The sequence below is a fragment of the Athene cunicularia genome (genome assembly GCF_003259725.1).
Source record: "Athene cunicularia isolate RWA chromosome 3 unlocalized genomic scaffold, athCun1 chr3_part1, whole genome shotgun sequence".
Lineage (NCBI taxonomy): Eukaryota > Metazoa > Chordata > Aves > Strigiformes > Strigidae > Athene > Athene cunicularia.
In genome coordinates this window covers 103,940,562-103,967,523 of record NW_020799097.1, presented here as the reverse complement: position 1 = coordinate 103,967,523, position 26,962 = coordinate 103,940,562, and the positions used below count along the sequence as shown (strand labels likewise).

The window sequence follows — 26,962 nt, the reverse complement described above, 5'->3', positions numbered from 1 at the left end:
CCCGCCCGGCGGCAGGAGCCTGTCGCGATGGGACCGTGCGCCCCTGCCCGGCGGCCACAGCCGGGGCTGCCTGACGGCGAGGCCGGGGTGCTGGCCGGGCTCTGGGCTCGCTTCTTTCCCGTTTCCCGAGCTCTCCCAATCCGGTACCTGGTGTGCTAGAGGCGTGAAGGTGGTAACCGTGGCTAGCTGAGCGCTTGGCATCGTTACTGTAGTAAAGGACTGCAGATGTCACATCTTTACCTACAAAGTTCAGATTTTCTCGGTGTTGGGAAGTTTCGGGTGTTCAGCTGTTCAGCTCGGATATCGGTCCTTATTCTGTAGCACGTCAGTGAAGCTCTTTAGACACAACCCCCGTGTGGCACAAACTTCGAGATTAAAGTTTGTAGTTAACTCGCTAAGGAGTGCAGTTGTCTGACGATATTCTAGTAAAGTTAACAAATGTGCGTGCAGGGTCGGCTAATAATGCAAAATGTGCTTGAAGTACGCTAAAGATTTAGTTTGGCAGCTTAACTTAAAAACCAGTAAATCTTACAGCAACTGCAGTCCGAAGTTGTGGACCAGAGTTCTGTTGTGTGAGGCAATGCACAGCGAAAGCTGAACGGTCTGGCACAGAAAATGTATTCTCAACAGAGAAGAAGGACCAACAGATCCATGCCCAGGACAGAGAGCAAGGGAAATGAAACACTGGCCTATATGTTGGTAGTGCCGTACTATGTTAACTATATTTGGCTTTCTGATGACAGCACAGAAGGAAAGTGTTTGAAGAGATTAATGAGGATGTTTGTAAAGTCCTCCCAACTGTGAACAGCTATGGGAGAAAGCAGCACGTTGCTTATTTTAAAAGTTTAAAAGATCTGTGGGGAATTAAAAGAGTGGGAGGTCATAGGATAGTTTGTGTTGGAAGGGACCTTTAAAATCCATCTAGTCCAACCCCTCTGCCATGGGCAGGGACATCTTTCACTGGATCAGGTTGCTCAAAGCTCCATCCAACGTGATGTTGAACACTTGCAACAATGGGACTTCCATAACTTCTCTGAGAAACTTGTTCTGGTGTCTTGCTGCCTTCACTGTAAAAAAATTTATTCCTTATATCCAATCTAAATCAACCCTCTTTCAGTTTAAAACTGTTGGCCCTTGTCCTGTCACTATGGGTCCTGGTAAAAAGATGACACAATTGTGAAAAAACTTTTAAAAGTAGACTGTATGTTCAGCTAGTTAACTTTAGCACTAAAACTTCTCTATGGATATTGTTATATTATTGCGCTTTTTTGTGGTCAAGATTGAATTTAATTTAATTTATTGTTGAACTGCACTTGGAAGAATTTTATACAGCCAGTCTTCATTGTCCAAAACTTTTAGTAGTAAACAGTTATGTGCTGCTACTAGTGATTGTTGTTTGACTCTAATAACGCTCAGAATGTGTACAGATTCCATATGGCTTTGTTTGGGTTTTTTTTTGGTGGTGTCATCCATATCTGAAGGGAGGGATTTTGAAACCAGTAGGGTCTTGTTAGTGCCTCTTGAATACTGAAGATAAAAGCAGAAGATTGCAATGTGTTTGTGTTTTTAAAAGTACATGCTGAAAGAAATTAAAATACTTCTCTCATATTTGATGGTACATGTGAGAGAAGTTGGTGTAAAATAACTTTTGGAGTGGATTTATCAAATAGCAGCTGTAAAGAGAAGACATTTTAGTATGTTATAAAACCACAATAATGATGGAAGCAAAGATGATGCATGTTCTAAAATATGTGGTTCTACCATTTTAATGAGTTGGCTGAATGCTGGACTATTTTTGTATTTGCTCATTCAGTCATTGAGGCAGTGTCAGAATCAAGTATTTTTCAAGATACTGCTCATTTAGATTCTTTGAAATGTTTTGGATTTGTGCCTGCAATTTTTTAATACCACAGCTGTTTTCATGGTTCAAGATAAATGAGCATAAATATAAGCAAGTGAGATTTCCCAAAGTGACTTTTACATAACAGTATCAATTAGTTGTTTTGAAGCAGAAGTCCTTAGTGCATTCATCTTTGACAGGAAGAAACACTGTTACAACTTGAAGGGGTATCTTGAGTTAGAAATAAGCAAATTGTGGAGGTATCCTAAGTTAGGAAGAACTGGATTTGGCTGTGTGGAACAGGAGATTCTGTTCCCCCAAGCCTGTGTTGCTGCTATTTTGTGGCCTAACCAACTGCATATCTAAACTGCAGGGTTGTTTTGAAACTCAGATTGAGATGAGATGATATAGATCCTGCAGTTACTTTTAGTCTCTTGGCCTTGCACCTGCAGATATTGCTCTGGTTTGAAATACTTAATTCAGTTTTTCATTCTCTCTATCTGTTTTGGGTTTTTTTTTTGCCTACATACTAATCCATTAATTTTTCTTTGTAAGCAACTGACTTGTTTCATGGCAGTCCAGAATTGCTCCCTTTTCTTTGATGGTTGTTGCGTGCCTTGACTTTTACATTGTTCACATAGAAGAACTCCTTGCTGTAAATAAAGTGTGAGGGAAGTGTGAGAACATAAAACAAATCTCTGATTATGATGTGTACCCAGGAAAGAAAAAAAATTTGTCCAAGAAAGTTTTTTTTTGTTTTTGTTTTTTGTTTTTTTTTTTTTTAAGTGTGTATTGCGGTTTTATGGCACAAATTGCCAAGACACATATTTATCACTAAGCAAGATAGAAAGAAATGATTTTTATCATGAGTGGTTTAGTAAAAACATTTCCATTGGCAGAATGTACTGTTTTAAAACAGTAGTTTTAATAAAGTTGTACATTTAAAAGCTTGATGTATTTTAATCTGCTTTTATATTTTTACTCTTTAGAGAAAAAAACTAAAGAGTAGTTTGTTTATACTGGTAAGTTCAACAAAGAAAATATGGTCATTTGCTGTCAAAGACAGCTTTGGTACTAAACAAGCTATGTTTATTCGCATATAAACAATTATCTAAATACTAATAAACACATGTCAAAGTTTTAAGTATTTTTTATTTTGAACTGGAGAACCAGCACCTTTTATTTACTGTTTTTTTTTCTTGTGTTTTTTTTTTTTAAGTTACACTGCATTTCTATGGAAACTCTTTCACTAGTATTTAAACTTTGGAGCGAAGTAAAATAGGCTGGCTGTCTTAGGAAAATGTTTGTTATATGTTTTTATTTAACAAAGAGTATTTCAATTAACAAACTGATTACTTTTTTTTTGAGTCATAACTTAATGTTTTTGGTGCTTAGTAGAATTTTTAAAAGCTCTTGTCAGATTTTGGATAACAAATGTTTTTGAAAAGGTACTTCCAGGATCTTCAATGTTTGGTGTTTATGGTTTTTGTTAGAAGCTGTAGGTTGTCTCTTTTTTTGTTTCTTAGATAAAGATCATAAAAGTTTTTTCTGCTGTTTTAGCTTTGCCCATTTTTTCATTCTAACCAAGCTAACCTTTGTGTTGACATAGCACTTAGGGATATGGTGTAGTTAAGAATGGGTCAGTGTTAGGTTAATGGTTGGACTAGATGAACCTAAAGGTCTTTTTCCAACCTAGATGATTCTGTAACCAACATATTTTCTGTGAGTATTGGCTTCATTAAAATCTATGATGATTAATGTAAAAGCATTTTTGTAGATGCATTTCAAATCTGAAAATGCAAGAAGTATACATTCCTAAATCACTGTGTGATAGTGTGACTTTAATAAAAGTTTGAAGTTAGATGTCTTTATGAATAAAAAAGCTGTGCCTTCTCACTTAGTTGTATTTGACATAGCAGTGTATTTTGTTTATAATAAACTAATCTAGGTTGTCAATTCAAATTTAACTTGAAAAGACTTATCAAAATGCTACAGATATTAAAAACACAGATGTAGGTAACTGACTTAGAATAAAAATGCAGATTTTTTTTTTTTTTAAAGGGAATGATTTTTTTTTTCTTCTTCCTTTGTGCAGGTAAACATTAAAACATGTTCAACAGTACAAGATGATAATGGAAAGCATCCTATCAATTACAACTTCACTTAATCTTTTTCTGTAACCTAACAGTTTAGCTAGGTTGTGGAAAAGATATACTTCTCTGATAAACTGAGGAGGAAAAGAAAAGGTGCCCTCCTTTGAACCTTGTGTAAAGTCAGTTCTGCAGATGCCTGTTTCCTGCGAGTTCAGGAAACACTGGAAGGAATTGTGTCATTCTGACGTGCGTTAGGCAGTCATACATTAGGATTGCTAGTAATGCAATGCTGAAATAAGAAATGCTCATAGACTGTTTGAGGTGACCATTGATCTGTTGTGAAACAAAGTATAGATACTTTTTTATTATACATATTAGAATAAAAGGTGTTGGGGTGGGTCTTGCCTCATGTGGCTTAAATAAAACAGTATTATGAAGTAAGCTGGTTAAAGATGCTTTATATGAAGTTCCTATACCTTTATTCTCTAGAAGAAAAAGGGGATTGGATACTCTTTCATATTTTAATGAACATCACTAATAAAGCATGCAAATTTAAGATTTTGGGGAAAAGTTAATGTTAATATTGAGGCATAGATCCTCTGTGGAGCCTGAGCCTAGTGGTATCTAAGTGGCTTTGAAAACTGCTGTTTCAAATGTGCAAATACTGGGAATAGAAAGTATTTGTATTACATTTAATTTGACAGCTTGCTGTGTTAAAGATGTTTTGGGAAACATGTTGGCTAGATCAGAAAACAGCTGTAACTGTTAACTCCATTATGCAACTGTTCAATAAGGGCTACATATGAATGAAAAGATCAGTGTTATTTGCAAAATGTGATAAAGCTTCACAGGCATAACAGAATTGTAGCATTAAGAAATTAATGGATATTTTAATGAGGATAAATTTGAGCAATAAAGACACATAACATTTTCTATCATCTTTATAATTTAAGGAATTTAACTACGATTTATTTCAAGTTATCTGTCTCTATTCTTCCAGTAGACTCTGGGCTTGAAATCTGTGTTTTAAAATACATGATAGGCTTGATGATAGCAATGCAGTGACAGGTAGGAGTGCTGCTAGCTAAACTTTGGACAAAATAAAAAAATCAGTACTTTCCTGGTGTGCAGATATTTTTTAGTTCTCCAGTGTGTTTATCTCACACTACCTAAATGAAATTACTAAGAAAAAAACCCCAACAACAAACTCAGCCTTGTCCTTGGGAGTTCCCAAGCAATGGTACTTGGATCTGTGATAGTGAGCTGGTCACTTCAGAGTGGTGTCTGGAACAGCACACAGCTTTGAGGTGCTGCTGCTTATTTGGAGGGAAGAAAAAAATCAACCATCTGATTTGAGGGGTTGCTCAGAGCTATAAGTGTCACTTTACTGCCTCTTTTTACAGTAGGAATGATGGCTTAAGCCTGGCAGAGAAACTCTTCTCCAAAATCCAGCCCTGTTGCACTGGCAGCATCCTCAAAAGTGCTCTTCAGCCCACTTCCTCTAAACAACATCTTTGGAGTTGTGCACACTTTATCTGGTTTGGTTAATTTAATTCAGAAATACAGAAGGCCAGGCTTTTTATTTCAGAGTTGCAAACAAGGTTACAAAGGGAAAAATACATTATAAAATCAAATTCTAGATTGCATTTAGCAGTAGGTTATAATAAGTTGTTAAGAACAGTAAGTTGTTCTTAACTGTTTCTGTATCCCTCTTATTGAATTTGGTATATACCTATTGAAGAGTCTTCTCCAGGCTCTTCTGTATTGTCTCTTTAATCAGATCTTCCCTCTCCATATTGCATTACAGAATCACACAATCATTAGGTTGGAAAAGACCTTGAAGATCATCTGGTCCAACCATTAACCTAACACTGACCGTTCCCAACTACACCATATCCCTCAGCGCTATGTCAACCCGACCCTTAAGCACCTCCTGGGATGGGGATTCCACCACCTCCCTGAGCAGCCCATTCCATCACCCAACAACCTGTTCTGGAAAGAAATGATTCCTGATATCTAGTCTAAACCTCCCCTGGTGCAACTTGAGGCCATTACCTCTTGTCCTGTCGCTTATATTACTTGGCTAAGGAGACTCATCCCCAGCTCTCTGTGACCTCCTTTCAGGGAGCTGTAGAGGGCGATGAGGTCTCCCCTCAGCCTCCTTCTCTCCAGACTAAACCCCCCCAGTTCCCTCAGCCGCTCCCCGTACGACCTGTGCTCCAGACCCTGCACCAGCTCCGTTGCCCTTCTCTGGACACGCTCGAGTCATTCAATGTCCTTTTTGTAGTGAGGGGCCCAAAACTGAACACAGGAATCGAGGGGCGGCCTCAGCAGTGCCGAGTACAGGGGTCAGATCCCTTCCCTGTCCCTGCTGGCCACGCTATTGCTGACACAAGCCAGGATGCCATTGGCCTTCTTGGCTACCTGGGCACACTGCTGGCTCCTGTTCAGCCGGCTGTCAATCAACACCCCCAGGTCCCTCTCTGACCGGCAGCTCTCCAGCCACTCCTCCCCAAGCCTGTAGCGCTGCTGGGGATTGTTGTGGCCCAAGGGCAGCCCCCGGCATTTGGCCTTATGGAAACTCCTCCGGTTGGGCTCAGCCCATGGCTCCAGCCTGTCCAGGTCTCTCTGCAGAGCCTCTTCATACATTTAAGATTCCTTTCTTTCACAAAAAATGTCATAAAAATATGCACTCTACCTGAATTGCGTTACATCTATAGTTGTTAATACATTCTAAGATATGGGGAAGACTAAATGAGGTACTCTCAACACATGGCCGAATGGTGTCAGAGTACTTTGTCCAGCTTATCTTTGCACCTGAGTTTTTTGTTGCTTTAGCACCTCCTTTACTGGATAGACTGACTTCTTTCTTGTTATAATTTAAGACGTCACTTGCACCTGAAATAAAGCTGAAACACTATGTGTTTTATGTAATCTGTTTCATTTGTTTCCTGTGCTATACAGCATCACAAACTTGGGGTGGGGTTTTTTTTGTTTGGTTTTGTTTGTTTTTTTCTTTTCACTGTGGTATGTCAAACTTTGTTTTTGGAGTTAGACCATGGAAATTTGCAGCATTACTTTAAAGAATCTGTGTAGTACCTGGATTATTTTTAAATTAGCCATCTTTTATTCTGTTGAAAACAATTGTGACCATCTAAAGGAAGAGAAATTGCTCAAGTGTATCTTTTTGTTTTCCCACTTATGGATGTCTGAAGTGATACGAGAAACAAATGTAATACTAGTCTCAAAAGGGGTGTCCTAGTAATGCTGGCAAAACAACCTAATATATTTGTTAGTCCCTATGTCAGAGGAGCTTTGGGAATAAATGGCCTATGATTACTGAATAGTAAGAAGATTCTAAACTATTTCTAAAATTCATTGGCCTAAAGAGAAGAGAAACTGCTTCTGTTTTTTCACTAATCATGCAATCCAGTGGCATCAAAATTGCAGTAAACATACATAGAAAAAAATCTGAAACTTTTGCACTTAATAGTGCAAGAAATGATTGCTTACTGATTTTATAAATTCTTTTAAAGCATGGATGGGAAGCAAGCTGAAATATCATAAACCGAAGAAACTACACACTTGCTACGAAGTATCGTGGTTTAACCCTGGTAGGCAGCTAACACCACCCAGCCGGTCACTCACTTCCCCCTGCAGTGGGATGGGGAAGAGAATTGGAAAGGTGAAAGTGACAAAACTTGTGGGTTGAGATAAAGACAGTTTTAATAGGTAAAGCAACAGCTTTGTACGCAAGTAAAGCAAACCAAGGAATTCATTCACCATTTTGCATCAGCAGGCAGGTGATCAGCCATCTCCAGAAAAGCGGGGCTCCATCACACCTAACAGCTGTTTGCGTAGACAAATGCCATAACACTGAACATCACCTTCCTCCCTCACCTCTTTCTCTCCCCCAGGTTTTATAGTGGGGCAGCACATCATATGGATGGGATAGCTTTTTGGTCATGTGCGGGTAGCTGTCCCAGCTGCATCCCCTCCCAGGTTCTTGCACACTCCCAGGCCACTTGCTGCAGGGCAGTGTGAGAAAGGGAAAAGGCCTTGATGCTGTGTAAGCACCCCTCAGGAGTAGCTAAAACATTGGTGTGTTTGTGTCATCACCCATCTAGAATGTTAGCACCATACCAGCTGCTATGAAGAAAATTAACTCTATCCCAGCCAAAACCAGTACATTAAAATACAAAACAAATTGGTTTTATTTATCATTTTTATGTGTACGAAGAGTGTGCATACTAGCTTTTTGGCTAATGCAGCTTGGTATTTTATGGCAAATAATCTAAAACCTGTTGAGGACAGATTATTGGTTTGTGCCTGAGTTGAAATTTTTCTATCTATTAAAAAAAAGTCTATGAACTTGAACTTGCGTGTTTTAAAGCTACATATCAGTGTAGGTGGGGGTAGTTTGACCTTTGTGGCTTTGGTGCTCCAGTTTTCAGTACATGCTCTCCCACTTAGGCAAACAGACTTTTTTGGGCAAGCCCACACCATGTGTGTCCTCTGGTAACCTGATGCGTAGAGCTGGAATGTAGATGTGAGGGCAGGAGGGAAAAGCTTCTGCTGCCTGTCCCAGGTCATCGTGCTTCTCTGGAAGGGAGGAGACTGGCAGTTTTCTGTGCTCAGAGTTATTATATTCTGCAGTTTGAGGAAGTCTTAGACTGAGTAAAAACCCCCTTTATATTTGAACTGTTAAATGCCAATTAAACCTCATTGGTCTAGTTCTGTTGCTAAGGTTTCTCTCTCTGCCAGTCTTGTCTTTTGAACAAAACGTGCATATCAGTAGAAATTGTTCTTTTCGGTATTAAGTTTATGATAAATATACTTGAACTCTTTTGTACATTAACACCAGTGCTGCACATGCACAGCATTTAAAGCAGCTCTAAAGTTTCAAATGTGCTGATGATGGTATTTTAATGCTGTATGCCTCAAATTAAAGAATGAAGTGGTTCTTGTAGAGCCAACAGATTAACTTTTATTTTTTCAATCTCCACAGTAAAGCAGAATCTGGAATATTGTTGCTGCTTTATCAAAGTAGGAAGAACTGTTTACCAGATATCTACTACTAGTCAAGAGATAGAGATGAATGGAAATGTAGATTTGCACAGGAAAGCTTGATTTTTTCCCAACAGTGGACTGGAAAAAAAGAACGTTTTTGCAAGTCAGGAACTGTTTAGGTCTTGTTTAGGTCCTGGTTACTAGATAATGTCTTACATTCCACAGTTGCTAATTCTGATCTGCAATGTTACTAAAGGAAATGGTTGGGTATTTCTTAAAATCTTCATTGTAAACAGAACTGAGATCCTGTGTCACCTCTAACTTGACCAGCCTTATCAGGTGCTGGTGCATGGGAAAGTCTCTGCAAGCTGACAGCTTCTGTGATGTATTTTGTGATTCAGTGACACAGGTGTATAATAGTGTGGTTTGAGTTAAAGTAGGACAGGTGTGTCCCTCTGTGGCTCCTCTGTCCATTGTTTCAGATATTAGTTGTCTGTTGTTTAATACCTTGCTTTGCTAGCCATTGCATAGGTGAAGTGTCTGGATAATATGGATAAGGAATCAATTTTATTTTTAATCTAATTTATTTTAAAAAAAATGTATGGAAGGAAGGAAGATGCATGCAGAGGCTTGAGAAATACTTATGATTAGCCTGTGCAGGGGCAGTCTGTGCAATGTGGAGGATGGGTATGAAAGAGCAAGCTTATAACCCCTTGTAAGCTGGAGGAGGTGCTGGCTTTGCAGAGCAGGTCACAGTTTTGAAAGATCTCTGCAGCTTCATCAGTGGGATGGTGCCTCACCATTACCTCATTTTTCCATCCTTTTTTGTTTGACCTAGCTTCATCTGAGGAAGGTGATAGCATGTGAAAATGTATCTATTTGCAAAGAGGCAGCAAGAATCCTCACAGTTGAAGTTTTATGTTGTGTATTCAGCCTCAGAACTGAAGTGGCTGAGGTTTCTTGGGAAAGTTGATCTTCTCTTGCTGTAGGGAAGGCATTGATCCCAACTGTTTCTTGGATATAGTTGTTTCTGGGCTGTGGCACACTGACAGATTTCTTTCTTTCATGAATTTTATAACAAGGAGATTGTGTTGCCTTTTGAGATAATAAAATGCAAACAGAGGTGGAGTTTCGTTAGCTATCTTAAACTAAACATTGAAGTTAGTTACTGTTTTCTTCTCATGGTTTATATTCAACAGTATTTGCCATAATTCTCCTTTCTGTATTTGTACACTGGAAAATTCTCAACTTCATATAGAAGATGAGACTGTGATCCTTGGAAGCCTGTTGCTTATATAGTTATGCCTGAAAGAAGTGTGCAGTTAGATATGTATTGATGATGATGCAGTAAAACTGTCTGACTTGCCCATTTTTGTAGATTATACAGACCTCTCAATTTTAGCAAAAATTATTAATGGAGTGGGCATTTTGTCTTTTACAGTATTGTGAAATACTTTCTCAACAGCATTGGTGGAAAGTTTCTTTTTTAAGCTCAAATATTTTTTTAAAAGTTTTTTCATCTTTATTAGCCATACAAAAGTTTTAAAATCTGCCTAAACAGACAGAATACAGATTTCTGTGTTATACTGGATTCTGCCTTTGTTTGGTAGTAAAGGAACCAGAGTTTTTAGACCAAATAAAACTGGAGTGTTCTTGATGCAAACCTTCTTGTCTTGTCCATATTGTTTGACCATCCAAAATGACAAAATCTTAAAACTAAATTTAAATTAATTTGAGACATTGCATTTAAACAAATTCTTATGGTCAAAGTAGCCATGATAATCTGTTAATGAAAAACTTGAAAGAAATCCTTGGAAAAGTCTTACTGATGTTGTTGCTTCGGATTTCATGCTAGTGCTTGTAGATGGAACTCAGTGCTTGGCTTTTCTGCTGAACTACAGTGATGCTTCTTGATTTATTGAGGGTCCCAGTAATAGTGGTGTTTGAGAATTGTACATCTTCTACTCAATGCCTGTGCATAATTACCCTTTGCATAGGCTTTTAAATTGACATCACATTCTGTATTTTTAGATGAAAGAATTTCAGATGTGTTTTATGTTAGACTAATACAGTCAATCTTCATAACTGAGAAGTAGGCCTGTCTCTATGAATCTCTGTTTTCTCAGGTGTTTGAGGTGTTTTGTAAGCTTGTGGTTTCTCTGAGGTTTCTGAATGACATAATTGAAACTGATCAGTGTCTCGTTAGTTTTCCTCTGTGTTGTCTTGCAAAGACGTGAATAGCCAAGGACCTTGTGCTCATTATCCCCTCAGAGGCCACAGCTTCAGCTTTTGCTTTGGCTGCTTTGGGAGTGACAGTGGGATCTGCATTATCCTAGGCTCAGATGTTTTGCTGTCACAGAGGAATTTCCATGTACTGTCATTCCCTGTTAAAATGAACTTACAGTGCTGCTGGTTGATCCTGCAATTGACTTAAATCAAACCAAAATCCACCATTATGGAAAGGAAGATATTTTACTTATGTATAAAAATATTGTTTCTCATAAAATTGTGTATATGTGGTTCTTGTAGTGTGTTACAGTTGGTCTTATGCCAGTTAGTAAAATATCTGGGGGCATATTCATAGAGTCCTGAAGGGTTGGAGAGAGCCTGCTGTGCCCTTATTTTCTCTCTGTAGCTGCCTAATATGTACAAGATGGGGCTTTTGTTGTCTTTGGAGTAGTAATAATTAGACAAATCAAGCTAAAGCTTAAATTTTGCAGTGAGGTCTTAAGTCTCTCTGCATTCTGGAGAAAGTTTTTTGTGGACACATGGGGTTTCCCCCTCTTATGCCCTTACTCTTTGCTTTGACTTGCTGTATAAAACTAGCAATATGCATTAGCTCTCTTGAAATGTGAAAAGACAAATTTGATTGAATAATTTGTTCTAGTAAAGTGCAGAGAGGTCCTATTGAAGGATCAGTGACATGTTGTACCAAGCACTGTACTTAACCAGAGTTCTAGATGCAGCCTGTCAGAATTAATTTGACACAGGTGTTGTTACCCCTGCTTCCAATTTGCACTTGGGTTACATCTTCTGTTACTTTTCGATAGTGTCAAAAATGAACGTAAATACAGAGAGGTAAGACAGCCATTTCTACCACTGCATGGTTCTTTCTGTAGAACTTGTTTAGTGTCTGCCATAAATGAAGTTACAATGCATTGGTGAGGAAAGGAAAACAACCACCAGCAGTCCTTTTTCATTGTGCTTTTCATTGCCTATGCTGTATTCCTGTAACATCTTTTTTCATTTAAAGCAGGCAAATCAACAAGCTGGGAGGATGGTGACTGGGGAGCCTGGGATGAAGCAGAATCACAAGAACTTGTAAGTTCATATGTATGGGTTTTCATTGCTAACTTGCCTGTTCTAAAAAACTTTTCCACTTGTTTGTGTAGTATGGTGTTTTTTCTCATATGGTTATCACCTGGGCAAGAAGGATCTTGACCAATGTTTTAAATGTGGCTGCTTGCTTGTTCCTTGCTCCTGTAATTGTAATTACAGCTTGGATGTTACCTACTGTGAAAATTACTCATATTCTTGTATTCTGTAGGTTTTTTCTCACTAAAGTATACACACATCTTTCTGTGCTGCTGCAGCTGGGGACATCTTTTTTGTGTTGTAGCTAACCAGAGACAGTAGGGCATGGCAGTGGAGTTATAATAGATAATCTACCATGAATTAATAGAAATCAAAACCTCCTAAATCATGAACCGCTGACATAAGCATCTTTCTAATGATCATGTAGTACTCCTTTGGATGGTATTACAGGAGGCATCAAATTACATATATAGGATAGGGCAGCACAGTTGCTCTTTAAGGGGGGAAAAACATCGCTCTGCCCAACTAGTTCAACTAAGAATAATGTGTCTAGTCTATTGCTGGTAAGGCTGAGACTTCTAGCTACCAACTGATTTGCATAAGATGCTAGGGAAGCTGTCTGTAGAAATCTTCTGCACCTGAATGAATCATCTGAACAGAATCGCTTGATTAATTCCCTGTCAGAGAGAGCTAATGGGGTAGACTGAGGAATCTAGACTTCACCTTACTAATAAAAGTCTCTTATCTGCAGTCTTTATCTCAGCATGCAGGAAATACGCCCAAGGAGTTGGGCAGTATCCTTGTAACTACTTACTTCAGCAGGGAAATGTATTTTTTTCAGCTGAGGTGACAAACAAGTTGAAATGAGCATGGTGTGTCTCAGGGATGAATCACTGATGCTGATGTCAGGGAATGACAAGAGTATAAAATTTTTTTAAATACACTGGGTATTCAGCTCCACTGTAATTGCCATGAAATGAGTGTGTTTCTCCGGCCACATCTTGTTACACGTGCTGTAATGTTTATAACTTAATGAGGAGAACAAATGCTTTGTTCTCTACTTATGTTGTAATTTGATAGAACCAGCAGGTGTTGCTAAATTGAAATTGCCTTATTTTTCACTCTTTTTCTAAAAATGTCAAGGTAGTTCACAAACTTCTTGCTAAAGACTTCCTTCTCCTCTGCTTATATGTTTTATTCCAAAGCTGCTAGTGGTTCCAGGTTAAACTCTTCAGAAAGGAAAAACTGTCATCCACAGCAAACAGGTTGCTCTGTGTAGGAGCATATAAATACATGTCTGTATGTCTGAACACACACCAAAATGAGTGCATCAGTCTATCACAGAGTGGAGAATTATTAGTATAATATAACAATGAATTCCCTTGTTAAAAGTTTTAACTGTTGATTTGCATTATACTTGGTGTAAAATGCATCTTTTCTTGGAATTACTTGTCACCTGGACAGGTATCTACTTCATGGAACACAGCAACTTTTGAGAAGGCATTGAAAATTTAAAAAAAAAAGGAAAAGTATTACAATTTTTAAAAAGTTTTCTTCCACATGGTGTCTTTTAGTGGAACTGATTAGCTGTTTTCTAGGGATGATGTGGAAATCTTTTCTTAAATGCTGATTTTAATCATTCTGTCTTTTACATTTTAAAGTAGTTTCTTCTGACAAGTTCAGTACTTTTCCTGTTTTAACCCTTTAGCTTATTTTTGTCACTGATATAAGATGAACATATTTTATGTCTTTAGATTTCAAGCTCTTTGTTTATGCATACAGATAATTTTATTTAATTAAATAATGGGTATTTAAGTCTTTACCTGTAACCCATGAAACTTGACACTATTTGGTTTGAATTTGTTTCTTTGTAAAGATCCTTATTGTGGAAAGGCATGTGATACCTGTTGCATGTTACCATGAGGCTTTAGTGTGAATGCCAGCTTAGTTACTTTCCTTGTATATACATATATTTACTTAATAGTGATCAGTGTATGAGCTTGGGTAAATTGTTCATTTTGAGTATAGATTATACTGAGAATAACTAAAGAGATTCTTATCGGTCTCTAATCAATAATAATAAAACTTTAAATCTCATTCTTCAAGTGTCTCTTTGAAAGGAGATGATTTTGAGTTAATAATGAGTACTATTTTGTTTTCTGTTTTGTAAACATATGGAATTAATGCAAGGTTGATGCATTTCTCATGGCTTTTCCTGCAAGTTGGAGCTCTAGTGACTTGATAAGTAGTAGTCCAGTGCTGCTATTGAGGGCAAGGCAAATTGTTGTCATGAATCGTGCAAGTTCTGCTATGTTTAAAAATTGTTGCGTACATTGACTAAAGCTTTACCTGTAGGAAGAAGAGGAATCTAATTCCAAGACCCAGAGAAATTACTGGCTTCAGGACTGTGTATTGTCCTTGTCCCCAACGAATGACCTGATGGTGATAGCTAATGAACAGAAAGCAGTCTTTCTAGTCCGTAAGTATACATTCTACTAAGTATATATGCTGGAACACTTAATGGTAATCAGGACAAGATTTGTTTCCCCCAGCCACCATCTGCTTACCCCCCAAGTCATACCTTCAAGAATTTTGAAGTGTTATCTAGTACACATCATGCATTTTCTAGGTCCTGCTTGGCAAGTAAGTTCTTATGTCTTTACTTCTCAGCTATATTTTGATCCAAGAAAACTATTTTATCACGTATAATTAATATATAGCTACCCAATTGTTTGAGATGCTCAGGGATAGTGACATTAATTGTGCTCAATAACAAAACCAAGACTTCTTTTAAGCCGTTAAGAAATACTTTATTTTCCCTTGAAAAAATGAACTGAGCTGGTGTCTCTTGGAGAAGGGAGTGTTGAGGTGGATTGGTTTTGAGATTTCCACCTTTGATAGAAAATTCTTCTCCATGTTGAAGACTGGGTGGCTTTATATTTTACTTTGAAGTAGGGCTCTCAGAACTTTTAAAGGTATCCTTAGTAATGTATGGATGCTGATCAGTCAGCTACTGTTTATATATGTGCTGTTACCTGGGGTGCTGGTGCTATTAACAGCTGCAGTTGGTGGCACGTGAGCATGATTAAGGGAAACCTCCTGGTATGGGGAATATTATACCATTTTAAACTAAAACCAGGCTGTTGAAGCTGAGTTGCGTAACTGGTCAGACTGCATTGAGTTGTCATGCTTCATTTATCATTCCCTTCAAGGCTGTGCAAACCCGATGTAGATTAGTTGCTAGTTTTTCACCAAAAAATAAAAGCTAGCAGTACTCCTCAGAAAGTTCTTACTGGATCAAGAATAAGGAGGTAATTTAGCTTGCTTGATGGAGAACTGCTTCTACTGAACTGCACAGTGGCAACTGTACCACACAGTGGCAGGAGTGTTCCAGTGTCTCAGATTTTACGTGTCAGACAAATGGCACACGACACTAACTTTTTTTGTAGTTGTCCATTGGTACCTTGGAGATGATTCAACAATCAGATTTCAAGTGTAATACCACCCTGTGAAAAAAAAAATATAGTGTTTGGCATGATTATGTGATTAAAAATAGTCAGATTTAATGTAGAATTTCCATGTCCTTTTTGGCGGTTAAAATTAAAGTTTTCTCTTTATTTAAGGTAATATTCAGTAATTTTCCCAGAAGTTTGCCCTTTCTTAGTGCTTTTCTCCTAAGGAACCCTTCTAAAATTTGATGTAGATGTTACTGTGTAAATATTTTTAAATGAATCTAGGCATTTCAGAATTTTAGTAGTGTGTTGTTCCAGATCAATTTCCAAGAAAACATGAGAGTTCTTTAGAAGAGTCACTAAAAAGTCTTGTTATTTTTATGGTTCTCAAGGTTTGTAACTGATACTTAATCTAAGCATGGTAGGATATATTGTACAGAAGAGAAGGTTTAGGAATAGAACTACATTTGAGAGACGCAGAACACATGACAGTTTTATAGATGGTGTCTTTGTTCTTAATGGCAGCTAAATGGAAGCACAGTGACAAGGGAAAAGAGGAAATGCAATATGCTGTTGGCTGGAGTGGCTCTCTGAATGTTGAAGAAGGGTAGGTGTTGAAATGCAGCTGTGATTAAAATGTCATTTTCATGTTTAATACTTAGTAGCATATGCTTTTTACTTATATTGTGGTGTTTGTTTTTTTTTTTCTTTCATCCTAGTGCATTTATGGTCTTATGCATTTTAATGTTGAAAACAGAAATGGAGTAACCTGGGTGATCAGAAACATTGTCTGCAAAGGTTGCTCGTCATGCATAGTGTGACATCTCATGACAAGTTCATACTAAATCTGTGCATTTGCATGTAATTTGGACATTTGAAAAGATCTGGATTATAATGCTCTTTATTAGCTCCTATTCTAGAAGGGGAAAAAAAAAAAAAAGCACCCTTTTTGAAAAACCTACTTTATAGTAGGGATGGAATTTTGTTAGGGGATGTTGCAACCAGAAACGTATGAAGTTGTTTTAGAAATACTACTTTTGATTTTTGAAAAGCCTCAAGCAAATATAAAGTCATCTCTCTGATCAGGAAATGGTTTTGGACTCTAAGTCATTTAGGGACTTGGAAGATTTGCTTTGGTCATACATTTGGTATTTATACAATACTTCTGCTCGATCTGTCTTCAAATAACCAGACAGACGCTTTCTTGAATCTCCCATATGGAAGAGGATTTTGCATTTCATTATTAAGTTTGCAGCCTTGAGTTGCTGTGTGCCTCTGAACATGCTCCCTATTGGCTTCAACCTTCTGTTCTGCTGCAGGAGGTGTTGACTTAATCGGCTTCTCTCCAATCTGTAAAAATCATAATCCTTTTTTATAAAACTGCTGCTGCCACACATTTGAACCTTTTTGTGTGCATCTAAGGTTTTTTTTTTTTTCCCCCCATACTACCACTGAAATTACCTTGTCACCTTCTATTAATGAAAAACAAATTCAGCTTGGGAGTTTGTTTCTCACTACTGTTACAGCCCCAAGAGCCCCTATCATACAGAACAGGTAGCTTTCTTCAGATAAGCATGGTTATGTTCACTGCATCTTGATTTAAGGTTTGTGAGTGTTCCCATAGGTGAGGGTTCTATTTCTGTGGAAGTGTAAATACGGCAATTACTGTCAGATTGTAAAAAGACTTGACTTTTTTGTGTATTTTTTTTCCCAAAGTTGCCATCAACTGATAGTGTTCTGTGGTGGCTAAGCTTTGCTGTTGGAAGATGAGATTTCACTGAGATATTTAACATTGCTTTGAAGTTGTAATTGAATTGCAACTCATGTCAAACTTGCATTTAGAAAGATTTTTTTTTTTTTCTGTAATTGTCTAGCCTGATTATTTAATCACTCCTTGGGGAATGGAGGTGACCTGAAATGCAAATAATCAACAGTACTGTGGGAATTTATGCTTTAAGTGCTGTTCAGCGTGTCATCTTGAATTTGTATGCTCTTTCATAAAACCTTTGTACTGCTTCTCTTTCTCCAGACAGTATAAAACTTTCTATCATGGTAACAATTAAATTACATTTGATTTGAGATATTGAGGTGTGCTCATCAGCTTGTCTTCTGCATGCTATGCCTGCCGTGCATTGAGCATGTGCAGTTACTGCATTAACTGGGAAGACCATGTTAGCCCTTCAAATGCTCTCAAATTATAAAACAGTGAAATGTAATGGATATAAAATCTACCTAATTGCATAATGTATTTCAAAAATTTCTTTTGTAAGTATGGTTCAGATGTTTTTTAAAAAAAGTGTTTGTTCTTTGTATATCATTATAGATCAGAATAAAATTATTTACCTTTAGGTACAAGAGATTTAACTTGAATTTTTACTGAAAAGTACTGACAGAATATCAATTTGTGAATGATGAAAGACAACATTAGCAAGGTATAATGAGCGCTCATGCAATTTATTTGGGCACTCATGAACCTGTAACTGAAAATGTCTTTAAAATGAAGGGTTGGGGTTTTTTTTGCTTTTTAGCATGAATTTGATATATTTTCTGCTGCATTAATATATTCTTAAAATATTAAAAATGCTGATTTGTCAAAATCTCTTGTGTAGAGTAAAATTTCAAAACTGGAGTAAAAAATATACTTATTATTTTTATCTTTCTGTTTCTAGTGAATGTGTGAGTAGTGTATTGTGTATCCCGCTGGCAAGTCAGAAGAGGTAAGGATTGATACTCTTATGTATATGCATCATCAGTCTCCTTATATAACACTTTCATTTGTCTACAGCTTAGAGCAGGATTTGTTTTTAACTTTTAGTATATCTTTGTGAAACAGGAGTTCCACAGGTCGTCCTGATTGGACCTGCATTGTGGTTGGCTTCACCTCTGGCTATGTTCGTTTTTACACTGAGGTATGTTTCTTAGCATGGCAGGCCCACAAGCAAGCTATTGTAATAAACATTGATTTCTATAAACCTGCTGTTTCTGCAGATAATGCTTTTTACCTTCCCTAAGAAAAGGGGCAGAAATGTTCATGCTTATTATTCTTTCTCTTCTAGAGTGGAGTGCTGCTTCTTGCACAGCTTTTAAATGAAGATCCTGTCCTACAGCTTAAGTGCAGAACCTATGAAATTCCCAGGCATCCTGGTGTCACAGAACAGGTTTTGTCAGATTATTTCAAAAGCGAAATGGCAGTGTTATGGGGTATGGAAGGGAGTCTTCTCTGTGAATCCTCTGTGTCCTTTACCAGTTTTTGATGGAATGGACGATTCCTTAGAACAAGAGACTGGATTTCTTGTTCTAGAAGTATTCATGTCTGTATAGTTTGAGGATTCAGAATTTCTTTTTTTTTTTTTGAGTATTTAGCTCTGTAGATTTGTTCTGTTTTTCTATGTCATAACCTTGTAAAGGAAGGCTTCATTCATTTCCTGTTTATTAATTTATGTGCACAAAATACGTTAATGTATTGATGAAAGGAGAAAATGCAACTTGACAGGTGCTGAGAGCTATATGTACCCATTCATAAGAGCTTAGTTATTTCACAGAGAAGACAGCTGAAAAAGAAAACAGTCTTTATAGGAGATAGTGCTAGGAACCTGCATGTCATTATGAGTATTTCCTACGGAGAAGGCTCTTGCAGAGCTCAAGCTGTTTAGTAGAAAAGCTTTCTTTGCTCTTGGCTGAGTTGTCATGCTTTATGCAGAAAACTAAAGAAGTTACAGAAATTTCCAAGCTTGCTTTATACAAATGCTTATGTGAGTTTAGCATGACATTTTGGGATTAGTTTTGAAATACAGAAGCATTAAGGAATTTGAGTCTTGAATTTATATCACCACATTAGCATTTATGTGCCCAAGTGGTAATTCAGGCTCTAATCCAGTTTCAGCATTTGGCTCATAAAACCTTGATACTTGCATTCTAGATAAACCCGTTTTTCTGTGGCCTTCACAAGATGCTGTAACTTTTGTATTTTCTCCCTAAGCCATAAAATATATTAAGCAAACATGAAAGTCATTGAAAGAAAATAAAAATACAGAATGATGTGCCCTAAGTAACTTAATTATTCATATACTGGATGGTTTAATACTAAATTTCTGTAGTTTTGCCTTAGTCTGTAGCCTGTGGCTTGTTAGATATTAACTCTCTGGGTGTAATCCTCATCTTTGTGTAGTTAATAGTGTAAAAAGCCAGAAAAGAAGCTGTTACAACAGTAACAGTGGGATTTTTTTGTCTCACTTCCTGCATTTTCTTCCATAGAATGAAGAACTAAGTATCTTATATCCAGCAGCAATCGTGACAATTGATGGTTTCAGCCTCTTTCAGTCCCTTCGTGCATGTCGCAATCAGGTAGCAAGAGGTAGGTTTAAGAGGAAATGCTTATTTCTGACTCTGTTAAAAGTACTTTACATTACATGAAATTATGTTTGTTAAATCCAAGTAGAATTTGGATCTTCCTTGCTTGTCCATCAGTATAAAGGCATCTACTACATACAAGGAAATTTCTTCCTTTACAGGAAATGTTCTTGGAGCACAAGTTGTCTGAGTAGCATTGACTGTTTTGTACATTCTCACTGTAATACTGTATACTGGTTTTGTCTGGGATAGAGTTAATTTTTTTCATAGTAGCTAATATGGTGCTGTGTTTTGGATTTGTGATGAAAACAGCTTTAAGAACACACTAATGTTTTAGCTATTGCTGAACAGTGCTGACATGGTGTCAAGGCTTTTTCTGTTTCTCACACTGCCCTGCCAGTGAGCAGGCTGGAGGTTAACCAGAAATAGGGAGGAGACAGAGCTGGAACAGCTGACCCCAGCTAACCTAAGGGCTATCCCACACCATATGATGTTGTGCCCGGTGATAAAAGCTGGGAGCAGAGAAGGAGGAAGGGGGGAATGTTCTGAGTTAGGGCATATGACTTCCCAGGTAACTGTTAATGCGTGATGAAGCCCTGCTTTCCTGGAAACAGCTATACACCTGCCTGCTGATGGGAAGTAGTGAATGACTTAATTGTTTTGCTTTGTTTGCATACAGAGCTTTTGTTTTAACTGTTAAACCGTATTTATCTCAACCCAAAAGTTTTCTCACTTTTACTCTTCCGATTCACTTCCCCTCCCACTGTTACATGCCTGTCCTTGTTCCAGTATTCTTCCCTAGATATCTGATTTTAGCTCTGCTCAGATCCTGTTCTGCCACGCTAAATGGTTCCCTGGCTCCATCTAATAAAGTCTATTCTCACTAGAAGGGAGTGAGCAAGTATCTCTATGGTGCTTAGCTGTCCCCTGGGGTTAACCCACAGCATACTTCTAAGGTGCTTCTTAGCATGTCAGGATGCTGATTTCACTCTCAGTGAAATGCTTTTCTTCCCTGTAAGGACTTTTTGGGAGGTGATAATGCTGTGGTGATGATGATGTCGGTAACAGTCACTGCTCTTTGTGTTAAAGTCTAAGAGCTTTTGATATTTGGTTTGATTGTGCAGCCTTTGATCCTGTTCCTTTAGTTCAGTGCCTGTTTATACTCTGATTTGGAAACAGGGTCAGTGCCCTGGGGTGAGAGGAGAATCACACAGCAATACTGTGTGGTAGATTGCCCAAGTGTGGCACTGTTACAATTCTGTGAGATAAAATGCGGAACAGGTGCTGTTGCTGAATTGTTCTCCTGATGGTTGTTCTCTTTGAACTTCAGATCTGTCAGATTCTTGTTTCCTCTACAGCAAGCCACATCAGCAGATAATCATGAGGCTGGGTGTAGGTGGGAAGCACAATGGATCTGCCAGCATGACAGCATTAGGAACTGCTGGGACAGCAGTACCCATAAACTAAGGCTTGAATCTTACATAGAAGGGATGAGTGGTAAAGAACTGGGAAATGCTGCTGTGGTGAGACAGCTCTTCTCTGAATCATATGGGGATGGCCAATAGGAATGGATTGCTCACTCTTTCTTCCAGTTCAGGATGAAGTGGCATGAAATGAAGCTAAGTGATAGTAAATTCAAAATAAATAGTAGATATGTGTTTATGTAGTGTGAGGTTGAATTGTGGAATCCTTTGCCTAAGGCTGATGTGGGTGCTGAAGGCTTGCTTGGGCTCAGAGTGAACTGACAGATTAGTGGAGAAGCAAGCTGTGGAGGTGTACTGAGTGCTTGGAGCTTACCTCTAGCTGAGAAGGTCTCTTCAGAAGCTGGTTTAGCGGAAGCATCAGATATGTTTCCTTGTTCCAAAATTCTTCCTTAGATATCTGGTTTTAGCTCTTCTCAGATCCTGATCTGCTAGATGGTTCCCTGGGTCTGTCTGATAATGTTTATTCTTATCCTCTTAATGAAACAGTAGCTTCCATGGAATATAAGAAAAGGCAAAACTCTTGTAAATCAGAACTTTAAAAATTAATGTTCTGTGAATCATGCAACAAATACAAAAAACAAATACAAACGAAACAGACACTGTGGTGAGAAATATCCACCTACTTTCACACACAGAACACAGTCTACTCTTTCAATGAGATCACCACTATTTGCAGAGAAGCACTTAACAGCTAGCTGTAATATCTGCGGCCAGAGTGCTAGATCTTCTTTCATTCTTGATCATTTATGTCTGTTGTAATAGACGTTTTGAAGAGTTTCGATCATAACTTCAGCTTTACCACTGTTCTTACCTCATACTGTTACATATTAGTGGATGTGCTGACTCTGCAAGTGCTTTGGCAAGGGAGTTTCCACTTAAACATGGCCAGACCACAAAAAGAAATTGTAGTAGCATTTAAAAATTGTACAGAATATTAAACCATAAACGACTAGTAAAACAAGACTCTCTGCAAGTACAAAATGTAGTTGTGATGGAATATCATGTGCAGTTTTATTTAGTTAATTTTTTAAAATGCTTTAATTTCACTAAGGTAATTAAGGTAAATGCATTAAGGTATTTAATTTTTTTAAATAAAAAGGGCCATTTTAACTCAGTGGGAGTTTAAATGTATATTAATTTAAAACTAAGATATTTTGTGGCTTCAGATTGCATCAGGTTTTTTCCCTTTGTTATGCTATTCCTTTCTCTTTGACTCAGTAGAAATTTTTTTTTTTGTTTTATCAACTTTTGTCAGCTGCAGCATCAGGCAATGAGAATGTCCAGCCTCCACCCTTAGCTTATAAGAAATGGGGTTTGCAAGATGTGGATACAATTGTTGACCATGCTAGTATTGGTAAGCATTTCTGTTTAATTTCAAATATTTGGTTTAAATGAAACTGAAGGTTTTCATGCTGTTAAATTTGTGGTGAGTGCACTTCATGGTACCAGTTGAATAGAAATAAATAGTGGGAGAAGGCTGTCATAGTGAGTGATCTCATTAACCATCATCAAAAGTCTGTTTTACTTTCACTGCTAGTCTGATTGAGCCTCCCCTCCCCACTTCAGGGGAGAAAGGATGTTACAGTTGTAGCTCTCTTGTACTCTCTTGTTTGGTAAGAAATAGCTGACAGAGACAAGATTAGATGCAGTTATTCCCATTTCTGTCAGGTTAAAGAACTATCTGGCAGACAGGTTAAGACTGGTATGGGTCTTCTCTCAGTAGAGTTTATAAAGAAAATAAAATTTGAGATTGCTCCTTTCCAAAGATGACAGACTGACTTCTAGGCTCTCAAAGACTTTTACTCCTTAGGAATGTGTAGAAGCCCAGGTTCTTGTCAGACAGGCAGATCTGAGGGACAGTAAGCTTCATTTCTCTTCCACCCTTTTCACAAAAGCAGGTAAGAGGTCAGAAGGGGACTAACAAGGCAGGTGGAGTGAATTTGGTTAGATGTGTTTTTGCTGCTGAACTCTGCTGATTTTTTTTTTTCTTCTAAACAAACCAACTGTGCCTTTTAATGAACCTGAGTACATTAGGTTGTTTCTCCTGTGTTCTTTGGAATGTCTGTGGTTAAAGCTGCTCCTCCTCCCGTTCCCCTGAATGTTGGCTGGTCAGTGAAGAAGGCAGGAATATATTTAGGTTTCTAGAGCAATTGTATGCCTTTGTTCTGAAAGTATGAGACATTCACTGTAATGTTTTTGTTAGGCATCATGACACTGTCTCCTTTTGATCAAATGAAGACTGCCTCCAATATAGGTGGATATAATGCAGCTATAAAAAACAGCCCACCTGCTATGTCTCAGTATGTTACTGTTGGATCCAATCCTTTCACGGGTTTCTTTTTTGCCCTGGAGGTATGTACTGCAAAGCTGACTTGCTGAAACATTGAATAAATAATCATTCTCTTTTCTGTATGGGTATTTCTGAAGTATTCTTATGTTTATTTTATGCTGACATTTCCCCTTCTTAATCTTCTGAAACTGGCATGATTTGAGGTGGCTGTGATAGTAATGTCTACCACAGGTTTCTGCTAAGGAGAAATTTTATTTTCTATCTTAAAATGAATGTGATAGTCAAGGTTGGGTTTGTTTGTTTTTTTTTTCATTTGTAAATTTATTGCTAATTAAGTAACCTAAGGTTGGTGTTTTTTTAAAAAAATTATGTTGAGATTGTGTAAACATGCATCTTGGGGATTTTTGGAGCCTTTGGTCATGTACACACGTCCTGAGTATGCTGTGGTGATTTCATGTGGTGGAACTACAACTTGTTGAAGAAAACTGGAACTTATGCTTAATGATATCTGTAGCACACTTACGTTGTCTTCTGTTGTATTGAAGAAGGATGGTAGTATAGCTGTGTGTCTTGTACATTCAGACCCTACGTGTGTGCTGTCCTTATTAGGATCGAAAGTTGATTGAAAATGCTAGAATTTGAATTTTGATTTTGTACTTGTTTTTCTAATATGTTTATGAAAAAAATGCTTGCATTGATATTTGCAAGGATGCCAAAGCCATACACCAGCTAACTCTCCGTGATAAATCATACACAGGGTTTTTTTAACTTCTGTTGCAGACAAACATACTGAGCTACCAGTGACTTGCAGGAGGATTTTGAAATGGTAAAGAGATGTCAGAATGGCTTTTCTGGGGGCAGTGAATTAAAATTTTGCAGAGTCTTAAAGCTATGCTTTCTGAGCTGAAAGTCCATAGGAGGCCTGAAAAACTATTCTGCAGTTGAGTTCAGTGTAAGAACTATTTCTTGGCTTTCTAAACACTTTGTTCCTTCATTTCAGGGTAGCTCACAGCTGACTTTTTCTTGACTTTCTAAACACTTTATTCTTTTCTTTCAGGGTAGCTCACAGCCACTGTTGTCTCACGTTGCTTTAGCAGTTGCAAGTAAACTAACTTCAGCATTATTTAATGCTGCCAGGTAATAAAATAAAGAATTACCTTAAATTCTTTTTGTTGTGATAGCTGCATAATGGTTTGAGGATTTTTAGGACTGTTAGTATGATTCTTCTAATGTGTTTTTCTATTGCAAGTGGCTGGCTTGGTTGGAAGAGTAAACATGAAGAAGAACCTGCCCAAAAACAGAAACCAAAAGTTGAACCTGCAACCCCATTGGCAGTGAGGTAAGTTTTGCATACTGTCTTGATTGCTTTAGATCTCCTGTATTTTTAATTATTTGAATTATTTTGATTTTTCTTGACTTTAAGCAGCAATGATAGTTTGCAAGTCACTTGTTTCAAGCTTTGTTTCATTTCAGTTTATCATTCTGGTCAAACAGTTACTCATCTCTTTCACTCCCCGGGTGTGGGTTCATTGTTACTGTAAAAGAACTGTACAGAGTTTAATGATATTATAAGTGTCAGTCAGCAAATATCAGTCCTGAAGTTTATCACTGAAGTGCTTCGAAGAAGCCGTATGAGGTGCTTGCTACTTATGATAACTTAAAGCCCCTCACAGAAATTAGGAGGTATCCTGTTCCCATGTTGGTTGTGAGGAGAGGAGAATGGGAACAACAGGTCGTAGCCTAATGTTATCAAGAAAGTTGATAAAAGACTAAATTCTTGATTGTTTTTCCTGATTTGTTTTTTTAAGTATTCTCAAGACTATTTGACAGTAAGAGAGGGCTTACAAAGGAGACATCTCTGCTCCGAGATCCTTACCTGACAATGCATGACAAGGCAATCGCTTATCCTAGTTTCTGAGCTTTGCTTTTCAGTAGGACTTAAAAGATCTATGTGATCTCTCAGTAGACAGCACAAGAACTTTTTTCATAATTTGCTGTTAATTTTACCCATAACTTTATGTTATCTTAAAAAAAGAAATCTTAGTCCTTACAAGATGTCTCATACCACACAGTGGGTTACAAGGAGGGTGAATCTTTGGAATGCCCCAATAGCCTGTGTGCCGGTGGAAGAGCCCAGCTCTGCTTGGCAGAGCCACAGGGTGGGCCGAGTCACCACAGTGACTCAGAGGAACAATTGTGCTGGTGACTTTATTAACTGACCGCTTTAGTAAGTGAATGGAGACAATTTGGCAACAGTCAACTGATAACAGTCTGGAGAAGGAATAAAGGCACTTTGGCAATGAGACTACTTTCCTAATAACCGTCAATGAATAACCAATCTCAATTCATGAGACTACTTTCCTAATAACTGTCAATGAATAACCAATCTCAATTCAACTCCTACAAAATTTACACACATGAATAAGTAAGAGAGATAGAGCAGAAAGAGGAAAGAGAAAAGAGAGGAGGAGAGGTTAGGAAAAGGAGAATAGCCACCCTTGGATCCTGCGTTGTCTCAGAGTAGCCAGTGTGGTCCGTAGGTGGCGGGTCAACAAAGACACATGTGGGGTATTGCCTTTACATAGTCTTTTTTACGCATGCGTGGTAGGTTGTTTCAGAAGGTTCTCATTTTCTCTGATTTGTACCTGCACAGTTAGGCAAGTTCTGTCTCTGGGCAACAACAGGAGGGAGGGGGAGAGAAACAGCCCACTGCCCCAGCTCTGCAGAGCTTGCTCAGCTTCCTTCCACAATGAGTCCCGCTTGAGTTGAGACGTCCTCTTTACAAATAGTTTCTTGTTTATGAACAGTTTGTTATACAAGATACTGTGTTCACTATTTCTGAAGCAAAATAGGTATCTAGAGGTTTTGCTTTTTTTTTTTTTTTTTTTTTTTAGGTTTGGACTTCCAGATTCCCGTCGCCATGGTGAAAGAATATGTCTTTCTCCATGTAACACTTTGGCAGCCGTAACAGATGATTTTGGAAGGGTTATTTTACTGGATGTTACTAGAGGACTTGCAGTTCGCATGTGGAAAGGTATGGTAGTGTATGTCAGTATAGCAAATAATATTCTTCAAAACACTGTGGCTTCTTATGTTCAGACTTAGAATTCCAAGTGTTTTCCTTTATT

The 26,962-nt window shown here is 37.9% G+C and overlaps 1 protein-coding gene across 1 annotated transcript in view; it reads left to right on the top strand.

Moving 5' to 3' along the window:
• Positions 1–26,962, top strand: part of RAB3GAP2 (RAB3 GTPase activating non-catalytic protein subunit 2) — a 110,096-nt gene that overhangs the window by 59,782 nt on the left and 23,352 nt on the right. The window contains exons 2-13 of the mRNA XM_026844636.1: positions 12,197–12,264; positions 14,614–14,737; positions 16,236–16,317; positions 18,380–18,427; positions 18,544–18,619; positions 18,767–18,868; positions 19,965–20,064; positions 22,800–22,898; positions 23,748–23,896; positions 24,892–24,971; positions 25,084–25,173; positions 26,729–26,868. Of these exons, the coding sequence (XP_026700437.1) occupies positions 12,197–12,264; positions 14,614–14,737; positions 16,236–16,317; positions 18,380–18,427; positions 18,544–18,619; positions 18,767–18,868; positions 19,965–20,064; positions 22,800–22,898; positions 23,748–23,896; positions 24,892–24,971; positions 25,084–25,173; positions 26,729–26,868 (1,158 nt within the window). The remainder of the gene's footprint in view (positions 1–12,196; positions 12,265–14,613; positions 14,738–16,235; positions 16,318–18,379; positions 18,428–18,543; positions 18,620–18,766; positions 18,869–19,964; positions 20,065–22,799; positions 22,899–23,747; positions 23,897–24,891; positions 24,972–25,083; positions 25,174–26,728; positions 26,869–26,962) is intronic.